The following is a 22,150-nucleotide window of genomic DNA, read 5'->3' on the forward strand; positions in this document are numbered from 1 at the left end:
GCCCCAGGTATTAATTGATTGGCAACTGATCAATTTTACAACTCATAATCATAGCAAGGGAGGAAACAACTTGGTGACTCACTTTTACTCCGCACAAAGAACTTTTGGAGAAATTAATCTTCAATCCAAACAAGAGTTGAAAACATCGCAGAATTCTTTTAATATTAGCCAACTCCTCCCTATCTTTATCAACAACCTTGCATAAAGAAAAACCATATACATATTTTTTTTTCTGCATATATAGCATTGCGATTTCAGAGGCCAAAACAGTCACTGAGTTAAATTCATAATCGTATTGAGTCACATGGGCATGGAAGAAGGCTCATTCCCTAGTGATGGAGAGGTTCAGCTGTTGGAGGCCGCCTCTGATGGAAAGCACCGTGGTGGCTGGATCACATTTCCCGTAATCATAGGTCCTCATTCTCTCTCTCTCTCTCTCAAAAATTCTGGAAAAATTGGGCCTCATTGTTCCGTTTGTTTTACGTATTTTTTTGTTTTGTTTTTGGCTGATAAAATATGGGGAAAAAAAACTCTAGTACGTAATTTTTGGGTGTGGGGCAAATGAGGGAGGGAAAATGATTTACGCATGAAACTTCCATCACGAATTCTCTTATTCACTACCTTTCACATGAGTCCTATGCAATTTATGCAAAACACGCTCTCTATATAACACACTGACTGGAAGACAATTTGTGAAAGTTTATCGACATTTCTGTTTTGACCTTTTAAAGTGGACAAATATTTTGGGACATCTCAAAATAAGAAGAATGACAGGTAATATGGGACGATGAGAGTATGAATTTTTTTGTAAAATATACGAACCCAAACTTAATTTATTGTGACGGTTCAAGAAAATTTTCACTGTGATCGACATTCTTCCCAAAATAGCCAAACACTGACAAAAAAAAGAACTACAACTTTTCCCCCCCGCAAAATCCTTTCACATAAAAGGTATTTTGCAACAGAAGCTATTTTACGTTGAACCATACCTTAATGGCACTTGAATTCTAAACTTGGCTCTTGTTCTTTCTGTGTTGATCCATGTACGCATTATATGACGTGTTTGTGTTGGGCAGCAACTATAGCGGGATTGACGCTGGTGTCGGGAGGATGGATTTTTAACTTCATAGTGTTCATGATCGAGGAATTCAATGTGAAAGGCATCGATGCCGGCCAAATCTGCATCGTTGTTAATGGCTGCACTGCTATGTTTCCAGTCCTAGGAGCAATTGCCGCCGGCTCCTTTCTGGGAAATTTCTCGGTCATCTTGATTTCTTCCGTCTTCTCTCTCCTGGTAATTATGTAACATCCCGTATTTTCCTTAATTGGTAATTTTACTTGAGTTGAATATTTAGACAATATAGGAAAAAAAATGAAAGAGGTATTCGGTGGTGGACTTATCTGACCAATTTGGGTTTTTGTTTTCTTCTAATTTCAGATTTTTGAATGAGCTACTATTGGACCGCATGTTTAAGATGGATGTGGCATGGATTGGTTGCTAGGTGGCATGCATGCACCCTTGAGGTTATTTATTTTCTAGCCATATAAAAAAAGCCTTCGGTGGAGAAACAAAGTATACCTAGCCTCATGTTATCATAGGACTCTGTTTCTTAACACAAACTTTTGAGCTTGTTCTTCACCATTTAGGAGGACTCATCTGACAGTGGAGATGGAGTTGCGTTGAGATTATTTAAAGTTGTGGTTTCTTGGTCCAATAATTTACATATTCTATAGCAACGATTATAATTTGAGGTACCAGGTAGTGTGCAATATATTCCTAACTAAATCTCTTTGCAAAGAGTATTCTTTGATTCTTTCATATTTGTACTCATTTGATGTCTAAGCTTTGTTGATTCAGTTATTGTCACTTCTTGTTTTGTGATAGAGAAAGTATTTGGCTGAAATCCATGGAACAGATTGGTACATGTTTAAGCCTACTGGGTCATAGAGTTATGAAAGATGTACGATGGACTGCTCCACGGGGAGTCCAGTATGTTTATGGGGCCCATGTGTCCAATACAGAGTTTTGACCTGAGTGGTGCTTGGCATGTTATTGAAATGAGCCGGGTATGAGGCTACAAATGAAAAGCGTTCAGAATGATCCTACTTGATTTGTTATCCTCGTTTATTGAGCATATTCTTATTGCTAGCCATGTTATTGTTCTCGTATTGCATATACTACCCGGGCGTTTTATATTTTTCAGGTGCAAAGCAAGTTAGTGGGGACCCGAGTTGGAGTATTTGAAAGACTCAGTTTTAGAGATTGTTTAGAAATATGTATATTTTGGAGGTTTTTAGGCCCACTATGTATATTTATCTTGAGGATTTGTAATTATTGGAGATGTACTTATTTTGAGGCAACGTAAAAATTCGGGTTGTCACAAATTACTAGGGAGAATTTTTAGGAGGTTCGCTATAGCATGTTTCTAACTCCACTAGTCCACTAATAATTCCAATAACAAAACTATCTTATGTAAAAGAAATAAGGGCCGTATTTGGCTAACACAAAAAAATGTATTTTTTCATTTTTTCGATCTTATTGCAACCGCATAACCACCACCACCTCCACCACCACCACCACACCAACACCACCAACACACCAACATATAACGTTATATGTGTTGACAAAAATTTGTCTTTTCTTTTTTTTTTCCCACCACCACCACTCCACCTCCATCACCACCACGTTAGCATATAACATTATATGTGTGACAAAAATTTTTATTTTCTTCTTTTTATTATTGTTTTGAGCCATTCTCTTTTTAAACCTGTCACCTCTTAACATATAACGTTATATGTGGAAAAAAAAAAATTTCTTTTTTTTTTTTTACTTGTTTTGAGCTCTTCCCTTTTTGAACCCGCCACATATTAACATATAATATTATCTGTCCCAATCTGCGTTCTTATCTTATGTTTGGCACTACATCAGCAAAAGTGCACATATAATCTTATATATGTCTCAATTTGTCATCTGTACGTTATCAAAAACGAAGATAGATCTGAGACATATAATATTATTTATGGATATTTGTAACGTATTTTTTTGCCAACACAAGCACATATAATGTTATATGTGTATATCTGAACTTTGTACCATGCCAAATATGTTCTTTGCATATTGAAATAGTACACATATAAACTTATATGTCACAATTTACGTTTTGCCTTATGTTTCGTAATACATTAAAAAAAGTGCACATATAATCTTGTATGTCCCAATCTATTCTCTGTATGTTATCAAAAAAGAAAATAGATCTGAGACATATAAAGTGATCTATGTATATCTGAAATGTGTTTTATGCCAAACACAATCACACATAATATTATGTGTATACCCACCGCCAAAAAAAAAAAACCGAATATTTATTATCAATGAGTTGACAAGATCCACAATCCAAAATGAAATAGTCCAAATTTCAATAAAAGTAGAAGGACCACATATACATAACATTAAAAACCCTTGAAAATGGCATGGATCGTTGCTTCCAACGTGAAATAATCAAAGCAAAGCAAATCCAAAAGTGGACCCATGTAGACCCAAAAGTGGACGTCCAATAAATAAAACAGCTAGATGTGAACAAACTATACACTTCTGTCAGAGAAAATACAACACTTCTGTCAGAGAAAATACAACAGAAGATGCAACATATACTTAACAAAGGTAGGCAATCATCCACTTGATCTAGCCAATGATCTAAAAGCCCGACGCATCATGCCAAAGAAGTTAGGAGGCGAAGAAATGAGAGACAGAGTATTTGATCGAGGCGGAGCCGACCAAGGAGGCGAAGAATGGGAGGCCATCGATCGGACCTGTTTACCGCAGTGTATTCGCCAAGGACGGGTTTTCGGCGCCGATCGAAGGCATGGACAACTGCTGGGACATTTTCCGGTGAGGTTTTTGTACTTTTCGAGAGAGAGAGAGAGAGAGGGAGGCTGTGCTCTAAATTTATTTTTGGTCTAGGATTTCTCTCTATATAACAGTTTATATAAAAGGATATTTTTGTCTTGGTATAATTTTTTTTAAAAAAAAGTAGACTTAAGGTCTTACTAAACTATATTAGTAGACTAGAGGGATTATAAACATTAAAGATGGACTAACTAGGTTACAAGTTCTCTATAGTGAACCCTAGACTAATTTTTTATAATTACTAGCACTTGCGCTCATTCGCGTTTTTCTTCGTTTACCTCTTCAACATTCTGTATAGGAACGTGAAGTATCATAGTATTGTTAAATTAGTCTGCACAAGTTCTTGTTTTTGCGTAATTTTGATCGCGCGGAATTACGTACGTTGAATGACAATGTCAAAAGTGCACCTGCAAATGCAGGGCCTAATCCTTCTTATCCTCTGTTCCACAATCGACTCCCTGAGGCCTTCACCATGCGATCCAAATGGACCCACCTCGTGTATCGCGCCGTCAACGCTCCAACTCTCAATCCTCTACCTAGCCAGAACCCTCGCAACGATAGGCGTGGGAGGCACACGCTTATGAGGTCAATAATATTACACTAAGGAAGCAAATGCATTGAGAGAACTTTGAAGATTATAGTACTCTCCTAGTAATTCGACTCGCATAACTTAACCTACTTCTCAATCCCTCGATAGCCCCTCGATTTTGTAAATAAAATAGTTGACAAGATGCCAAGTAAACACCTATTGCTTCAGCCCCCACAAAACCAATACCCAGGCCACATGCATTTTTATTTCCTGCACCTGTCATGTTTTCCAATTTTTTTTTCTTTCCCCAAAAGGCCAATACAATGGCCTTCCCAATAAAAAATGATACTTCATTCATGTGCCCAAGAAACTGACCCTTGAACTTCCCAATTAACACACCTCTCCAAAAAACATCTTTGCCAGAAAGAACAACCATATTACAATTGTATGGTACCTATAAATATGATACTGTAATAGAGTGTATTATTAATATAATGTACGATGCATGTGAAAGGAATTTTGTTCCTAAGTCATTAATTATTGAAATTCCTTAGTACCAAAACAATAATAATTATTATTATATTGAAGGGGAGTCAAAAGACCCACCCAGACAACCAGGCAAAATGATCTGTTTTCCCCCCTTCCCCCACCCCCCTGCACACTGGGAATCACTCATTTGCTTACATTGTTTTAAATTTAGTTGGTGCTTAATAAATAAATACTGCACCTACTGAACGGTTGGAAACAAAAAAAATAACTTCAACTTGGGTGATCGTGGATGATCAACCACACTGTATAGTGCATATAAATATATATTTTTCGTATATATAGGATTCCCCTTCGGAGGCCAAAATAGTCACCAAGTTAAACTCAGAACGCCGAGTCCCATGGGCATGGAAGAAGGCTCAGCCTCCAGCGATGGAGAGGTTCGACTGTCGTCCATGGCCTCCGATGGCAAGCAGCGAGGTGGCTGGATCACGTTTCCTTTCATCATAGGTCCTGATCTTCTCTCTGTTTCTCTTACATATGTAATGTACGCATATATATACTGCATATTCTGCACCTCTGGGTGATTATATTGGATGACACTCGATACTTTTTTGACTATTTTACCATCTTAATGAAATAATCAAAAGTAAAAAGAATATAGATTGGTTTTTTCAAAAGTTCAAAAAATGTGGTTTTTTTTAAAAACTAGTTAATACTATTCAACTCGCTTGGCTACTCTATTAGTCTTAAGTGGTCAACTTGTGAGGTCAGGTGTTGAGATGATTAATGTGCCTTACTTTTTTTTAACAAAAATAGCAGAACAAAATTTTTGGAAAAACAAGGCCTCAGGCTCCGTTTGTTTTATCAATTTTTTTGTGTTTGATTTTGATTGACAAAATATGGGCAAAATTAAGCTCTAGTAATTTTTTTTATTGCAAATTAAGGAAAATGACTTATGCATGAAATTTCTGGTCCATCCCAATTTCTCCTTCCATTCAACCACCTGTCAGCCACCCTACACCGCTTGGCAAGTTGCAGCGTAATTGAGAGCATCCCTCATTCTGTCCCTCCTCCCTTTCATTCTCTTTCACCAGAGTGCTATGCATAAATCATCCATTGTAGACTTCTCTCTCTCTCTCTCTCACACACACACACACACACTTACTGGAAGACAATTAATCTGGGGTAAATTTTCGTAGTCGTCCCTCCAGTTTTACGGTTGTCTCAATTTCGTTCTTGTAGTTTGTTTTACGTTTCAAATTGGTAAAATGGTTAACACCATTAATGAAACTAACGGAAAAAATATGATTAAAAAATTAAGTGTTCCAATTTTCAATCCGATTGAACCGGTGCGAAGATCTTATTTTTTTTTATCATTTTATCCTAGATGATCATAATGAATTTTTGGAGCACTTAATTTTTTAATCATATTTTTTCTGTTAGTTTCATTAACGGTGTTAACGATTTTACCAATTTGGAACGTAAAACAAACTACAGGGACAAAATTGAGACAATTGAAACTAGAGGGACGAAATTGAGACAATCGTAAAACTAGAGGGACGACTATAAAAATTTGCCTATTAATCTGTGAATATTTATACACTTCTTCCATGGGCTTTTAAAGTGTACAAGTTATATGAACGGAGAGAGCATAATTTTGGCGTAAATAAATGAACCCAAACTAAATTTGTAGTGACGGTTCAACAAAACTTTCATTGTGATAGATACTTTTCCAAAAATACCCAAATACCGAAAAAAAATATAACAAGTGTTTTCTGGTAAAAAAAATTTGGCATAAAAAGTTATTTCCATCGGAAATTCTCACATGGAAACAAACGGAGGCTTGTCAGAATTGAAACCATTGGCTCTTGTTGTTTCTTCGTTGCACCCATGTAGAATATGATGTGTTTGTTTGTTTCGGGCAGCAACCGTCGCGGGATTAACGCTGGCGTCGGGAGGATGGATGTTCAACTTTATAGTGTTCATGATTGGGGAATTCAACGTGAAAAGCATTGATGCCGCTCAAATCTGGAACGTTGTCAATGGCTGCACTACCATGTTCCCAATCCTCGGAGCAATTGTTGCCGACTCCTTTCTGGGAAGCTTCTCGGTCATCTTGATTTCTTCTGTCTTCTCTCTCCTGGTAATCGCCAGTACTAGTATATATCTTTCTTTACCAGTCATCTGCAGTAAGAATTTCTCTGTTAAGACTTCGACCGGCTTATTTGCGGGATATAGGAGCCGGATATCTCCCTTAGCCGGATTTGGAAATCCGGGTGAAGGAGTGTTTGTGTAATTTTTTTGCACCTGGATATGTATTGGCTTGAAAAGATAATTCCCTTCGAGGGAGATTAATTTTGGACACCTCTTGAGGTGTCCAAAATATATCCGGGTGTATGGATTATGGATAGAAAATTTACGAAATGGCTTTTAAAATATGGGCTTAAGATACGGAGTTTTAATAAGGGTGGTTTTTTTCTAATAAGGGTGTTGTTAATACCAAAACTATTTTTGTTTGTGTCAAATTTATAATGCATAAAAGTTTTGTACATTGTGCAACAACTGACCTACAAATGTAGGGTATAATCCTTCTACTCATCTGTTCCACAATCGACTCCCTGAGGCCTCCACCATGCGATCCAAACGGACCCGCCTCCTGCATCTCGCCATCAAGACTCCAACTCTCAATCCTGTATCTAGCCATAACCCTTGCCACGATAGGCGTCGGAGGCACGCGCTTCACCCTCGGCTCAATGGGTGCCGATCAATTCGACCACCCAAAACACCAATGGAGCTTCTTCAACTGGTACATGTTCACAATGTACACCACAATAGTGTTGAGCACCACGGCCGTTACCTACGTGGAAGACGACGTGAGCTGGGGGTGGGGGTTTGGCATTTGTGTTGCAGCTAACGTAGCTGGGTTGGTTGTTTTTGTGGCGGGGAGCCGGTTTTACCGTCGTGTTAAGCCGAAGGGGAGCCCGTTTACAGGCTTGGCTCGGGTGGTTGTTGCGGCTTTTCGGAAGAGGAATGTGGTGGTTTCCAACAAAAGTGAAGATTATTACTATGGAGCAGATGATGGACAGGTAAATGTGGTTGCTGCAACAGTACCTAGTGGTACTTTCAAGTAAGTAGTATTTCTTTCAATTGCTCATTAATTATTTCCCAATTTTGTGCTAACAAATAGGAATATATATCGAATTGATTACTATATATGTTCTTCAGCCACTCAAATTCTCTCTGATTTGAAATCCCAAAATTGGATTCTCAAAACACAAGCAGGTTTCTGAACCAGGCAGCACTAAAAACAGAAGGAGATATCAAACTTGACGGCTCAATTGCAAAAGTATGGAGGCTATGCACACTACAACAAGTAGAAGATCTGAAAACCCTAATCAAACTATCCCCACTTTGGTCAACCGGCATTTTGTTGAGCATCCCTCTCGCGGTCCAAACCAGCTTAGCCACCCTCCAAGCCATCACCATGGACCGCCACCTTGGCCCCCACTTCAAAATTCCACCAGGTTCAATGTTAGTATTCTTACCCATCTCCACTACCCTCACCATAATCTTCCTAGACCAGTTCTTGTACCCCGCGTGGCAAAAGGTCATCGGCTGGTTTCCCCCACCACTCCAACGGATAGGAATCGGCCACGTGTTATGTGCCCTGAGCATGGCGGTTTCAGCTGTGGTGGAATCAAATCGGTTAAAAAGGGCTCACAACGTTGGTGCAAATTCAACTGTTCCTCTATCGGCCTTATGGCTAGTACCACAACTAGCCCTAGCCGGAATAGGGGAGGCATTTCATTTTCCAGGAAATGTTTCGTTGTTTTATCAGGTATTAAATTGTTAGCCATAGATTTATTTAAAATGTTAGGCTTCTAATTTTATTGGGCATTTTAACTTTTATACTCTACTAATGATTAACATTCATAAGAGGCCGGGCTACATAATTAAATGAGTGCAAATATTTTACTAGTTAGCTAGTGAGGGTTGAATACAAACTCTACTTTCTGATCATCTGGTACCATGAAATTCTCTTACCAGCCAACTCATCTAAAAACTCAACTAAGCCATTAAAGAACGATAATTTTCTAATAATCAAATTCTGATCGAACACCAGGAATTTCCGGTTGCACTGAAAAGTACGGCGACAGCAATGGTGGCTATGATGCTAGCTCTAGCTTATTACCTGAGCACGGCTGTGGTGGGGATAGTCCAGAGAGAGACGAATTGGTTGCCGGACAATATAAATGAGGGGAGGATGGATAAAGTGTATTGGGTGATGTTTGGGCTTGGGGGGATTAACTTTGTGTATTACTTAGTATGTGCTTGGTTTTACAAGTATCAAGGTCTTGCCAAGGCAGCGGAGGGGAATAAAGCTTGATTCCTTAAATGTATTTGCTGGTTTGTAACATTTATCTGTCAATATTCAATTTACGGTCTTTCTATCGTCAGTCCACTACTGGATTGACAATAAATACACAAGAAGGCAAATAAAACATGTATTCTTGGGTACTTTTTTATACTTTTTAATACATATTCATACACTTATTATTGTCAGCGTGTGATCATATGTGAATATTCCAATGGTGATATCAAATTTTTTTCCCAAGCATAATCTACAAAGTTTTGATGTGAATTCCCTTGCAAATAAGAGTTTGGAAGAGGATATATAATCTGACAATGCTTTTTGTTGGTAATACAACTTTGAATTGGGTTACATAGTTATGGTTCATTTCCATTAATGTCTCAGTGAATTCAAGAAAATCTTTGACGAATTTAAACAAAATAGAAGGTATATAAAAATTAAAAAAAAAAACTTTGTGTAAGTCAGTGAGAACCATTTGAATCAAGTATTGGAGTGACTTTGCACTATAGTTAGCTCAACACCAATCAAAAATTCCCAAGGAATCCCAAGAATATTTGTTATACATTCGTTCCAACCCTCAACCCTCTTTTCTAGATTCATCGATATTGAATCAATTTTCCTCTTTTCTTGACATTTTTATTCCTCAACCGTACTCACTCTTTACTCGCACGATTGGTTTTTTCTTATTCTCATTATTACTCAGTTCAAGTGCTGTAAAACTCGTTTTTTGATATAATAGTAATAATCTAACATTTTTAGAATGACGACGATAGTCTGTATATAAATGTGATCCTCAAAACTAGTGCAGTCTTTTTTTTTTTCTCAGCAAAAGAAAATTTTATAAAGCTCAAAAGGATACATCGAGAGGGAGGAGCACAGATGCTCTACTCAACCGGGGGAGGGGGGAACGTAAATCATCCAGCACGAAGTTGAATGATAAATGCCAAAAAAGATTACAATTTTAGCAAACGGATACCATCCAGAAACATTTTAAAATCCTCCACAGAGTACAATCTAATATTGAATTTAACTTTGATCCACATAACCACTCTAAATTTAATTCTATCCACCACCTCCTCTGTGTTTACAACCGCATTCTTAAAAATACACCCATTCCGCATCACTCAAATGGACCAGATTGTAGCATAAAAACACACTTCCCCCATATGTTTTTCCAAGTTGCAATATGTTGTGCCGAACACGAAATTGAGAATATAACAAATCAACAAGCGATAAACAAGAACACAAGGATATACGTGGTTCCGTTCAAGCACAAAGCAAGAACGTACTCCACGGGGAAAAGAGCAAGAGGATTCACTATAAACGAGGAGAGAAACAAAGAGCTGGCTATACCCGTAACTCTAATTGAAGCACCAAACAGATATCTAGGGACAAATCTCTGGTGGAACCCAAAAGGGAGACACAAACCCTTGGTGGAACCCTAAGAGCATAAACAAAACCCTAATATCTAAGCCCTTGAACAAAAGACCATAACCCTAGGAACCCCCAAGGTCCCTATTTATAGGAAAACACTAAATAAACCTAAACCGAATAGGAAAAGGAATCCTAGTCAATTTAGGAATTCTAGTCAATTTCCAACACAATAGCTATTGTCGAACCACCAGACCATGAGACTTGCGACCGAAGAAGGGCATACCCATATGGTGTGCCACCAATTCAAAATTTGAGACCAAACAAACCAAGAAAATTGGCAGTGAAGAAATAAATGGTTGGGGTTTCCATAAGCAGAGAGCAAAATAGGCACGAATAAACATTCAGGGCAATATTCCTACTAGTGCAGTCTTATGACCTAATGTATCATCCAATAGACATTTTGATGAACGAACCTGCTCCTCTCAAGTTAATTTTGAATCAAAATTGAATCGGTCTAATTTTGGATTAATTTTTGGATCATATCTGGAGCTTACTTCAAAATTGAATCAGTTACTGCAGTCTTACATTTTATATCTTATTATCTTAAAAATATAATACTGAAATTCCCTTAGTCGATTAAACATTATACTCAAATGGCCAGTTATGTTGAAATATGGTAAGCTTAATTTACACGTGAGAAATATGTTCAAGGCTTTGTCAAGGATTTGGATTTGGATCAGACTAAGAGATTTTGTCAAAGATTGATTGGATAAGATTTGGTCTTGAAAGTCCAATTTGGTAGGCGCACGGGTGATTTCATGAGATTTGTCTTTTGTTTGATTTAGAGCTTGTATCCTATATATATGTGTACAAGTCGTAGTGTAAATGTGTGGAAAGTGAAAGATAAAAAGAGTAGAAGAGATCAGAGAGGAAGAGATAATCAAGGAGCCCCCTGCGGGGGACTCCCCCACCAGTGGATGTGAGAAATACAGTTGTAAGTGATAGATAGGGCTGCAATCGAGCCGAGCCGAGCCGAGTTTTAGAGTGTTCGAGCTCGGCTCGGTAAAAATTTAGTTGGCTCGAGCTCGGCTCGAGCTCGTGACGAGCTGCAGAACTCGAGCTCGAGCTCGGCTCGATAGGTATTTACGGAGCTCGAGCTCGGCTCGTTCGGCTCGTTTATGAAACAAATATATATAAATATATATATAAATAAATATAAATATGTAAAAAAAAAAATATATAAATATATTATATAATCGAGCTCGCGAGCCAATTCGAGCCGAGTTTCGACTAGCTCGAGCTCGGCTCGTTTATGAAACGAGCCCAGGACTCGAGCTCGAGCTCGGCTCGTTTTTGTCTTGAACCGAGCCGAGCCGAGCCGTTATCGAGCCGAGCTCCGAGCCGCTCGCGAGCGGCTCGGATCGTTTGCAGCCCTAGTGATAGAGGTGTAATTTTTGCAAGTGTGTTTGTGTTAGGAATCTTTAAAATTGAGATTGTACAGTGCACGAATTTGTGTCGCTTCCACTTTCCAACAAGTTAGTGCAGTCTTACATTTTATATCTTATTATCTTAAAAATATAATACTGAAATTCCCTTAGTCGATTAAACATTATACTCAAATGGTCCAAAAGCATATCAAATTAAGCCCCTCCAATTAACATTGCCTAAAGAATTAAGGTAAAATCGTACGTAGATTTATGGCCAAAGCCCCTCCAATTACGTTGCCTCCAGAAGCAACGGTAACATCGATCCTAGTAATCCTACGTAGATTTCTGTATAGTTGGCATCTTGTTAACTATAGTTTTTTTTTTTGTGTTATTTAAAAATTGAGAGTAACAGCATTAGAAGAGTCCTTGTTCACTGTTCGATGCTCTCTCTAACGCATTTCTTTTTCTATTGTACTAGTTCTATATTTTTATTCTTGTGATGTATAAAATTTCTTTGCCGATAAAAAAAAACATCCTATGTAGATTTGGAGTTCTTCGATGTCCATATAGCAATGTCAAATCTGTTTTTTTTTCTTCAAGGAAAATGATTTTCAATTTTCACACTCCCTTTTTAATCATCCACACTTCTTTTTTTTTTTTGTTTTTATCCACATGAATTTACAATATTGTCCTTAAATGCGTGGAAAAGTGTATTGACTAAAGGGCAAGATAGTAAATTCAAGTGAATAAAGATAAAAAATGGAGTGTGGATTGTAAAAATGGAAGTGAAAATCAATTCCCTTTTTTCAATGTCAAATCTGTTTTTGTTTTAAAAAAAATGACCATTTGAGAACAAATTCTTTTGTTAACCAATTAATAATTGCTGAGATTCGTGGGGGAATATTGGAGTCATATGTAACGCCCCGATTTTTGAAAATAAAATCGGAGGTTTAAATATTAATTTCTAAAAATTTATTAAATTAAAATTCGAAATCCAAACCGGATAATTCACCCTAAAGTTTCGTCTATTACAAATTATCGTAGAAATACTGAAAATAGTCTTTATGGTAATAAACTGAACAAATTCACAGAGCCATCCTCTAAGTTTGATACGGATCACAAGCATATTCTGGCTCAGCTCCCACCTCTGGGTTCTCTTCAGCATAAAACTGTTCACCTTCGGGGTTTGGTGTTTCTTCTTGATTATCTGCAAAATCTGGCACGGAAGCCAGGCAATCCGTACCTGAGTGAACGAGTTCACCCCGAAGTATAATCCAACCCAACTACCCTTCTTACTTTACAGTTAGCATGCAACAGGATAATAATAGCGCGAAAAAAAATAACACAGAGTTTGTTCCATATAATCAGTTTATTACTATCCATTAACTTGTCGTGTAATCTAAGATCTCCTCCGCGGGATCTTTCCTCCCCAACCACTAGCCATGCTCGGTCCCATGAGATCACTTCCCTTTGCTGTCGCAGATGCATCTAAGTTATGTACCGAGTATGCATCCCAATAACTACAACAAGGGGAAAGCTTATCATGCCTGAATCACGACTAGGGTTCGCTTATCTTATGTACCACTTCACAAACCACATCACAATCACCACTGGACTCCCGCCAGTATATCAATTCATCACTGAACACCCGCCAGTCTATCAATTTATCACTGGACACCCGCCAGTTTCAATCTCATCACAAATCTCAACATCACGCCTGCAGGCAATCTAGAAATAAAACTTTTCAATTCATCCATTATCTAGTATCGTCTATGTGAACTCTATTCGCATACCACCCCATGTCTCTAGGGTCCAATCTATCACTCAAATCGATGCAATATACAACGAATCAATAATAATTAAAACAATTAATAAACAACGTAATCACGCAACTTATTATGAACGGGCCGTTGCCCTTAATCTTGTATAGTCCCAATGTCAACAATAAAGTAAGAGTTTTAAAAGGAATTTAAAAGGAAAATTTTCCAGGCTTTTATTAATTAATTCTAAGATAATAGATTAATTAAAAACTAATTAAATACATTAATTGGACAAAAATATTGAAACATTTATCATGACTTTAATAAAAGTCCTAAAGGTCCTATGCAACCAGTGGAGTGTTAGAAGTTGGGTTTGGAAGGTCACGGGATTAATTTAAATAAAGACGTTTAAATAAAGTGGCCGAAAGTGAATTAAATAGATAATAAATAATTTGCAAATTTAAAATATTCTACTGTTAACAAGATTTCATCCTCAGAATATAGAGAGTCTAAATAAAAATTATTCGGGCATTTATAATAAGGTTATAAGGCCGTAAAGAATTTTTGATTGAAAACGCTATAGAGATAACAATAAATAGTAAATTAAATAAAAAAAATTATCTTAACAAGATATTATCTTTGAGATGCAAGAAGTCTAGGAAAAATTAGTTTGGGTGTTAAAACGTTGTTTGGAAGGTCGCAAATATTTTTCGTGTGTAAACTTTAATAGATAACGAACAAATAATTTAATAAATAGATAATTAAATAAATAAAATATGATCTTAACAAGTTATGATCTTTGAAGTATGAAAAGTCTAGGAAAAATAGTTCGGGGGTCGAAAACGATGTTCGGAGGGTCGAAAAGTCAATTCGAAACGAAATAGAAACTGTCGCAAGGTTTGACCGAGTCAACCTTGCGGCTGGGCAGCGAACCGCAACCTCAAGCCTGGTTCTTGCGGCCCGAAGGTTGCGGCCGCAAGGTCGCGTCCAGATTCGGTTTTCTTGGTTTTTCGTCACGGTTTTGATGCATGGGCTCGTTCGGGCTATTGGGTTACGCATAAAAACAATAAATATACTTAGAGGAGTGTTTGGAAGGGATTATACTACCTTGGTTCGGGCCGAATTGATTTTAAAACGAATTTTGAAACTTTGGAGAAGACAACTTCGGTTTTGGCGATCGGGGGACCTTGGGCTCGAATTGATTGACGTTTAGCGATGCTAGGAGTGGTAGAAACAGATTGGAATGGTCAATTTGGGTTTTGATTGGCTTCGGAAAGGAAACTCACTTTTCTCTCTCTCTTTTTCTCTCTCTAGAACTCCATTGATTGGAGTTCGATATTTCTCAAATTTCTCTCTCTCTGTGGACTGGTGAAATATGGGGAGTGGCGTGGTGTGCCCTAGGGTCGGGGTTATAGGATATATATAAGGGAATTTTTATAAAAGTTGAAGAAAATTGAGTTTAAAAAGGATTCTATTACTAGGCTTGAGATGGACGAAAAAGGAGTGGGGATGTGATCAGGGAGAGGGAGTAGAGTCTGAGTAGGAGAGGGAGAGGTGGAAGGAATTTTCGTAATATGCATGCATGCAAATAAAAAAAAAAAAGGTAGGATAATTAGAATAGGATAATTATGTTTGATATAAATATATCCTATTAAAGAATAATTAATCTTTATTATCAATAATACTAATTATATGATATTACTATTAATAAAAATATCGGGTTGTTACAACCTATCCCCCTTAATAAAATTTCGTCCTCGAAATTAAAAAGTACCTTTAGGAGGAAACAGATTCGGGTAGTTGGCGCGCATAGTATCCGTTCGCTCCCAGGTTGATTCCTCAATTCCTCGATGTCGCCAAAGGATTCGGACAAGTTGAATGGTTTTTCCTCGAATGCACTTCTCACTATAGTCTTGGATTTCCACTGGTTGTTCCTCTAGAGTGGCGTCCTCGTTGAGTTCGATGTTTTCCCAATTGACGATGTGGGAAGGATGTGCCATGTACTTTCGGAGCATTGACACATGGAACACATTGTGAACTCGGTCCAGTTGTGGTGGTAGTGCTAGGCGGTACGCCACTTCTCCAATTTTCTCGAGGATTTCAAAAGGGCCAATGTATCGTGGTGACAGTTTTCCTTTCTTTCCAAATCGAATAACTCCTTTTCGTGGTCTGATCTTCAAGAACACATGTTCTCCAACTTCAAAGGTCAATGGTCGGGTCCTTTTGTCAGCGTAGCTCTTTTGTCGACTCTGCGCGGTTAGGAGTCGTTGGCGAATGATTTGGATCTTTTCTGTTGTTTCTCGGACTAACTCTGGTCCTAGTAAGCTTGCTTTTCCCAATTCAGCCCAACAAACTGGCGATCGACAAGGTCGCCCATACAGAGCTTCGTATGGTGCCATGTCTATGCTGGATTGATAGCTGTTATTGTAGGCAAACTCAACTAGGGGTAAGTGTCGTTCCCAACTTCCTTTGAAGTCCAAAACGCAGGCGCGGAGCATATCTTCTAGGATTTGGATTGTTCTTTCGGATTGTCCATCCGTCTGTGGGTGAAATGTAGTGCTGAGACGAAGGTCGGTTCCCAAAGCTTTCTGCAAGCTACTCCAAAAGGTCGAGGTGAATCGTGAATCTCGATCACTCACGATGGATACTGGTACACCGTGTAATCGCACGATTTCTCGGATGTAGAGTGTGCTGAGGGAGTCCATCGAATCCGTCATCTTCATAGGTAAAAAGTGGGCGGATTTGGTTAAACGGTCAACTATCACCCAAATGGCGGTGTTCGATTGTGGAGACCTTGGTAATCCTGTCACAAAATCCATGGCAATATGTTCCCACTTCCATCCAGGTATAGGTAATGGTTGTAGGGTCCCACCGGGTTTCTGATGTTCCGCCTTTACTTGTTGGCAGGTGAGGCAGGATGAGACGTATTTTGCCACGTCTCTCTTGATTCCAGCCCACCAGTACTGTCGGCGGAGGTCTTGGTACATCTTGGTGCTCCCTGGGTGGACGGCGAAATTGGAATGGTGGAATTCCTTAAGTACTGCTTCTCGGAGGGTACCGATGTCCGGTACAAAGATTCTTCCCTGGAAGCGGAGGCTCTTATCAGTGTGAATTTCCCACCCAACTGCTGCTTTCCCAATTGAGAATTGGTGTCTGATGAAATCACACTCTTGTTCAAAGGTTTGGGCTAACAGGATTTCTCGATGTAAGGCTGGGGTTGCGACTACAACGAAGAGACACGCGTCAGTGCCCTCTGGGGTTGGTTGTAGTTTGAAGCTGTTAAGGTCCTCCATCATTTCCCACTCTCTTATGGCTAAGCTAGCCACTTGTCCTCGGTTCTTGCGACTCAGCGCATCAGCAACTACATTTGCCTTTCCAGGATGATAGGACATTGTGAAGTTGAAATCCTCCAAGTATTCCACCCATCTCCTTTGTCTCATGTTCAGCTCTTTCTGGGTAAATAAGTATTTCAAACTTTTGTGGTCCGTGAACACCTCGAACTGCTCTCCGTATAGATAATGTCGCCAAGACTTTAGGGCGAATACTACTGCGGCCAATTCCAAATCGTGAGTTGGATAGTTCTTTTCATGTGGCCTCAACTGTCGGGATCCGTAAGCAACTACCTTTCCATTTTGCATGAGTACAGCTCCCAATCCATCTCTAGATGCGTCGCAGTACACGGTATACCCTGCATCTCGTTCAGGTATGATCAATATAGGAGTGCTAGTCAGCCTCTTCTTAAGTTCTTGGAATGATCTCTCACATGCTTCGTTCCATTCAAACTTAACCCCTTTTTGGGTCAATCGCGTCAATGGTTTTCCCAAGATGGAGAAATTCTGAATGAATCTTCTGTAGTAACCGGCTAATCCCAAGAAACTTCTAATCTCGAATACCGTAGAAGGTCTTTTCCAGTCCATGACTGCTTCTACTTTGCTGTCGTCGACTGAGATTCCTTTCTCTGACACTACGTGTCCTAGGAATTTGACTTCTTTCATCCAGAATTCGCACTTGCTGGCCTTCGCATACAAATGGTTGTCTCGTAGTACTTGGAGGACAGTTCTCAAGTGGTCTTCGTGTTCTTTCTCCGTTGGAGAGTATATCAGGATGTCATCGATGAACACTACCACAAATTTGTCCAAGTACGGCGTGAAAATTTGGTTCATCAGGCACATGAAAACAGCAGGAGCATTGGTTAGACCGAACGGCATGACTATGAACTCGTAATGTCCATAACGTGTGCGGAACGCCGTCTTGAGTATATCGCAATCCCGAATTCTCAATTGGTGATACCCAGATCTTAGATCAATCTTTGAGAAACAAGTCGATCCTCTCAGTTGATCGAACAAGTCGTCTATTCTCGGTAGAGGATATCGGTTCTTGATGGTGACTTTATTGAGTTGACGATAGTCGATACAGAGTCGGAGCGTTCCTTCTTTCTTTTTGACGAATAGCGCTGGGGCTCCCCATGGTGAGGTACTAGGTCGGATAAAACCCTTCTCTAAGAGTTCCTGCAACTGTGTTTTCAACTCTCGTAGTTCTGCTGGAGCCATTCGATACGGGCCATCGAGATTGGGGCTGTGCCGGGTTGTAGTTCGATGGTGAAATCCAATTCTCTTGGCGGCGGTAATCCAGGTAATTCTTCTGGAAATACGTCTTCGTACTCGCAGACAACGTGAGGGAGACCCAACTCCATTCGGTTCGTTTCCTCCAACGTGAGACTTGCTAACCATCCAGCAAGCTTCCTATGCCACTTCGTTTTGTGCGCGTGGGGTGCAGATGGGTCTTGTCTATCCCCCTTAAACTTGAAGCACGTTCCATCTGGCAAATAGGCTGTCACCATCTTTCGATGGCAGTCTATGACAGCTCGGTGTGCAGTCAACCAGTCCATTCCGAGTATGACGTCAAAGTCCGTCATTTCGATTACTCGTAAGTCGCATGTTAACCGTAAGTTCGATATCTCTAGTTCGCACCCTTTACAAATTAGTACTACCGGAATCTTACCCCCTAGTGGTGAGGTCACATGCATAGCTGTCTTTAGAGATTCAGTTTCTAAACCAAGTGTAGATACACATGTGGTAGATATAAATGAGTGCGAAGCTCCAGAATCAAATAATGCTTGAACGCATGTAGTAAAAAGAGTGAGGGTACCTTGGATTACTGCAGGGTCCATCTCCTCTTCCGTCCCTTGCAGCGCAAACACTCTTCCCGCATTGGGCTGGATTGGCCCGTTCAATCCCCTGTTCTGAGTTGGCGGTTGGTTCCATCCACCACGAGGCTGGTTCTGTCCTCCAGCTTGGTTACCATTCCATACCGGTCTAGCTGGATTCTGATTTCTAAATCCTGCAGTCCTGACCTGATTCTGCGGTTGTCCTCCAGAGTTTCCAGTGCCGTTCAACTTAGGACAATTCCTCCTGATATGTCCTTCTTCTTGGCAATAAAAACAGCTGTGGTCTATGCTTTGATTATGGGGGAGGGGGTTGCGGTTTGGTCCAAGATTAAGGTTTGGGCCTCGGTTTGGTACTTGGATCTGGTTCGGATTAGGGTTAAGGTTCCGATTGAAGTTTGGATTGGGGTTTCTCCAAGCTGGGTTGGGTTGCATCTGTTGTGGGCGAGAGTAGTTTTGGTGGTACGGTTGAGTGGTTAGAGTAATCCGGTTAGGGGGGTTGGTGCGGATAGGTCCTCCAACTGCTGGTATTGCCTTCTTTTGCTCACGCCTTGCCTTGAAATCCAAGTTCTCTCTTTCCATCTTAAATGCGTATTGCACCACTTGTGAATAGGTGGGAAGTGTCTGTGCCACTACTGCTCGGCGTGTCTCATTGAGTCCCCACTCAAATTTTCTCGCCTTGTCGTCATCAGTAGGTATGATTTTCGTGCCATAGCGAGACAGTTCCTCAAATCGTGCTGCGTACTGGGCCACGGTCATTGTGCCCTGCTCAAGGTTCATGAATTCCAAGGCTAATGCTTGTTTGACAGGTGTTGGAAAGTACTTGTCAAGGAAAATTTCCTCGAACCTATCCCAAGTCATTGCTGCCACATCATGGGTGTTTTTCATTAGGTCCCACCAATGCTGAGCTTCACTCTGCATTTGATAGGTTGCTAGGGCAATTCGATTGCTGGCCTCTTGAATGTCTAGGGTTTCAAGAATTTTCTTGATTTCCGCTAGCCAAGCTTCCGCAGCTGTAGGGTTAGGTTCTCCTTGAAAGTAGGGCGGGCGGCGCTTGCAGAATTCATTTAGTGCCTGACTTCTGGTCATTGGTCCTCGAGGTGTGAGCGGGGCTCCGCGCTGATTTTGGTTATTCGCAGTCGCAGCGGTAATGAACGCTTGCATGAGTTGGACTAGTTCGGTAGCCCCAATTTGATTGTTGAGTTGAGGAGCTCCATTTTGTCCGTTGTTTTGCTCATTATTCTGGTTGTCTCTCGTTTCCTCCATCTAGATATCGTTATGTTGTAATTTAGTAAGGGGAGGGTTTATTATGAGAACATATATATTTGGGTATTTGTTAAATACACGGAAACAGAACATCATAAGAAACTTTTATTTTATTAACAAAACGAATCAAACACATCAATCATGTCAAAACACAATATTTAGACATGTAGCTACCAAAAGTCGAGATAAATCCTACCACCACAATTGTTTTCCTAAAAAAAATGTCTAGAAAAATTCTTACTACCACAATTGTTTTCCCTAAAAAAAAAATGAACTGTGCGTGAACTAACTAGAAAAAATTAAAGAAAGCGATCAATCGAAAAGCATAGGAAAGTTTTCCGCCAGAACACTCTGTTTCTCGACTGTGTCCTCTGTGAGCCCGTAGCAACGCCATGTTACTCGCCATAGTGGTTCCTGCTGGTTGGGGTAGTTATAAGGTTCTAGGCGGATGGGTACCTCTACATAGGTAACGTGATCGGTGAAGTCGGCATTCTCTGTAATGATGCGATGTTCCTGCTCGGGACGGGACCTTGCGACTCGTGAATAATGAATGCGGTCGGTGTAGTGTTCCCGAAATCCTGGGGGTACGGCGATGAGATAGTATCCATTATAGCATGGGGCTAGGATCTTTACTGGCCCTAGGTAGGCGGACTGGGATCGGATCTTGAATGGGCAAGGGTATAGCGGTTCCAGCTGTATATAGACCCAAGTGTTTGGATCGTAGTCAGAATGGTGTCCTACCCATGGAATTCCTGCGGGTCGAGTCATCTTAGGACGAGGTGGGGGGTCAGCATCTATGACTTCACACTCACTATCTGATTCTTCCATTGGTACGGGAGCTGGAGGAGGTAAAGGTTCCTGCATTTCGAGCCGTTGGCTAGTCAGCCACCACTGCAGCTCGGCATCCATATCTCTTGGTGCATCTATGGGTAGAAGCCAGCCATAATCATCCATCTCCGGCTCTGCCAAGAATCCGTCTTCACTGTCAGTGCTGTTTCTCGCATCTTCTTCTAATTCCGGCTCATCATCGTCCATCTCTTCTTCCTGATTTTGTCCTTCTGGATCTTCTTCCTCCTCGGGGGGTTCTTCAGGATCTTCCTCTTCTTCAGGGGGTTCTTCAGGATCTTCTTCTTCCTCAGGGGGTTCTTCAGGATCTTCTTCTTCCTCAGGGGGTTCTTCAGGATCTTCTTCCTCTTCAGGGGGTTCTTCAGGATCTTCTCGCGGTCCCACTTGTACTCCGAGGATGTAGGTTAGTATGCCTCGTATCTCGGGATCTTCAACGACGGAGCGGGTGACGGCGTCGGCGAAAGCTGCAATCCTTCGGTGGGCCTGTCTCATTCGATAGAGGGTAGGGAACATTTCTGCCAAAGACTCATCTCCCATCGGAAAATCTGGGGTGGCTGTCATGAATGCCCTTAGGTTTGTTACTTCCGTAGTCAGCTGGGCCATTAGCTGGGCCTTCTCATCCTCTTCCGGAATGGGGGAAAGGCTATGGTTATGGCTCTGGTCAGGGGTAGGAATCGGGGGCTGGTTATCCATATCCCTATAATGTGAGTAATAGGGTTCGCTCCAGATGTCAAAGCCTGGTATACTTTCGAGTATGTCACGGATTTCCCTCTCGAGGTTAGCCCTTCTCCATGGGCTTGGATGTTGCGCCGTGTATACCTCTCTTTGGTTTGGCGAATTCGCCCTCAGCTGCTGATACTGGCCGTACATAATAGGGAACTCAGCTGGTACGTAAGGGTCTCGGAAAGAGAAGTCGGATCCAACGGTGTTTTCCAAAAAGTCCTGCAATCTGCTCCATTCATCGGCTAGTCGGTCCGCAAACGTGGGGTCCATCTATAAAAGCAAGAAAAATATAT

The 22,150-nt window shown here is 40.4% G+C and overlaps 3 protein-coding genes across 3 annotated transcripts; 2 read left to right on the top strand and 1 right to left on the bottom strand.

Annotated features, from left to right (window-relative positions):
- The first annotated feature begins 228 nt into the window (after positions 1–228).
- Positions 229–4,491, top strand: LOC131313862 (protein NRT1/ PTR FAMILY 2.3-like). Its single transcript, XM_058342360.1, has 3 exons — positions 229–413; positions 1,077–1,294; positions 4,327–4,491. The coding sequence occupies exons 1-3, from the start codon at positions 305–307 to the stop codon at positions 4,489–4,491; spliced, it is 492 nt and encodes a 163-aa protein (XP_058198343.1). The 5' UTR covers positions 229–304.
- Positions 4,492–5,296: 805 nt separating this feature from the next.
- On the top strand, positions 5,297–9,528 carry LOC131314830 (protein NRT1/ PTR FAMILY 2.6-like). The gene is made up of 5 exons (XM_058343699.1): positions 5,297–5,432; positions 6,851–7,068; positions 7,505–8,052; positions 8,208–8,763; positions 9,049–9,528. The coding sequence occupies exons 1-5, from the start codon at positions 5,324–5,326 to the stop codon at positions 9,310–9,312; spliced, it is 1,695 nt and encodes a 564-aa protein (XP_058199682.1). The 5' UTR covers positions 5,297–5,323; the 3' UTR covers positions 9,313–9,528.
- An 8,852-nt stretch (positions 9,529–18,380) lies between these two features.
- LOC131313863 (uncharacterized) lies at positions 18,381–20,288 on the bottom strand. The gene has a single exon (XM_058342361.1). It carries the CDS (start codon positions 20,286–20,288, stop codon positions 18,381–18,383), a length of 1,908 nt encoding a protein of 635 aa, XP_058198344.1.
- Between the last annotated feature and the right edge of the window lie 1,862 nt (positions 20,289–22,150).

The sequence above is a fragment of the Rhododendron vialii genome, chromosome 13a (assembly GCF_030253575.1).
Source record: "Rhododendron vialii isolate Sample 1 chromosome 13a, ASM3025357v1".
NCBI lineage: Eukaryota > Viridiplantae > Streptophyta > Magnoliopsida > Ericales > Ericaceae > Rhododendron > Rhododendron vialii.

What these genes read in the sequence shown, in the direction of transcription:
- LOC131313862 (XM_058342360.1), top strand. Translation starts at nt 305, where the DNA reads ATGGGCATGGAAGAAGGCTCATTCCCTAGTGATGGAGAGGTTCAGCTG. An exon ending in CACATTTCCCGTAATCATAG is followed by an intron (nt 414 to 1,076) that starts GTCCTCATTCTC and finishes TGTGTTGGGCAG; the next exon opens with CAACTATAGCGGGATTGACG. An exon ending in CTTCCGTCTTCTCTCTCCTG is followed by an intron (nt 1,295 to 4,326) that starts GTAATTATGTAA and finishes CTGCAAATGCAG; the next exon opens with GGCCTAATCCTTCTTATCCT.
- LOC131314830 (XM_058343699.1), top strand. Translation starts at nt 5,324, where the DNA reads ATGGGCATGGAAGAAGGCTCAGCCTCCAGCGATGGAGAGGTTCGACTG. An exon ending in CACGTTTCCTTTCATCATAG is followed by an intron (nt 5,433 to 6,850) that starts GTCCTGATCTTC and finishes TGTTTCGGGCAG; the next exon opens with CAACCGTCGCGGGATTAACG. An exon ending in CTTCTGTCTTCTCTCTCCTG is followed by an intron (nt 7,069 to 7,504) that starts GTAATCGCCAGT and finishes CTACAAATGTAG; the next exon opens with GGTATAATCCTTCTACTCAT.
- LOC131313863 (XM_058342361.1), bottom strand. Translation starts at nt 20,288, where the DNA reads ATGGAGGAAACGAGAGACAACCAGAATAATGAGCAAAACAACGGACAA.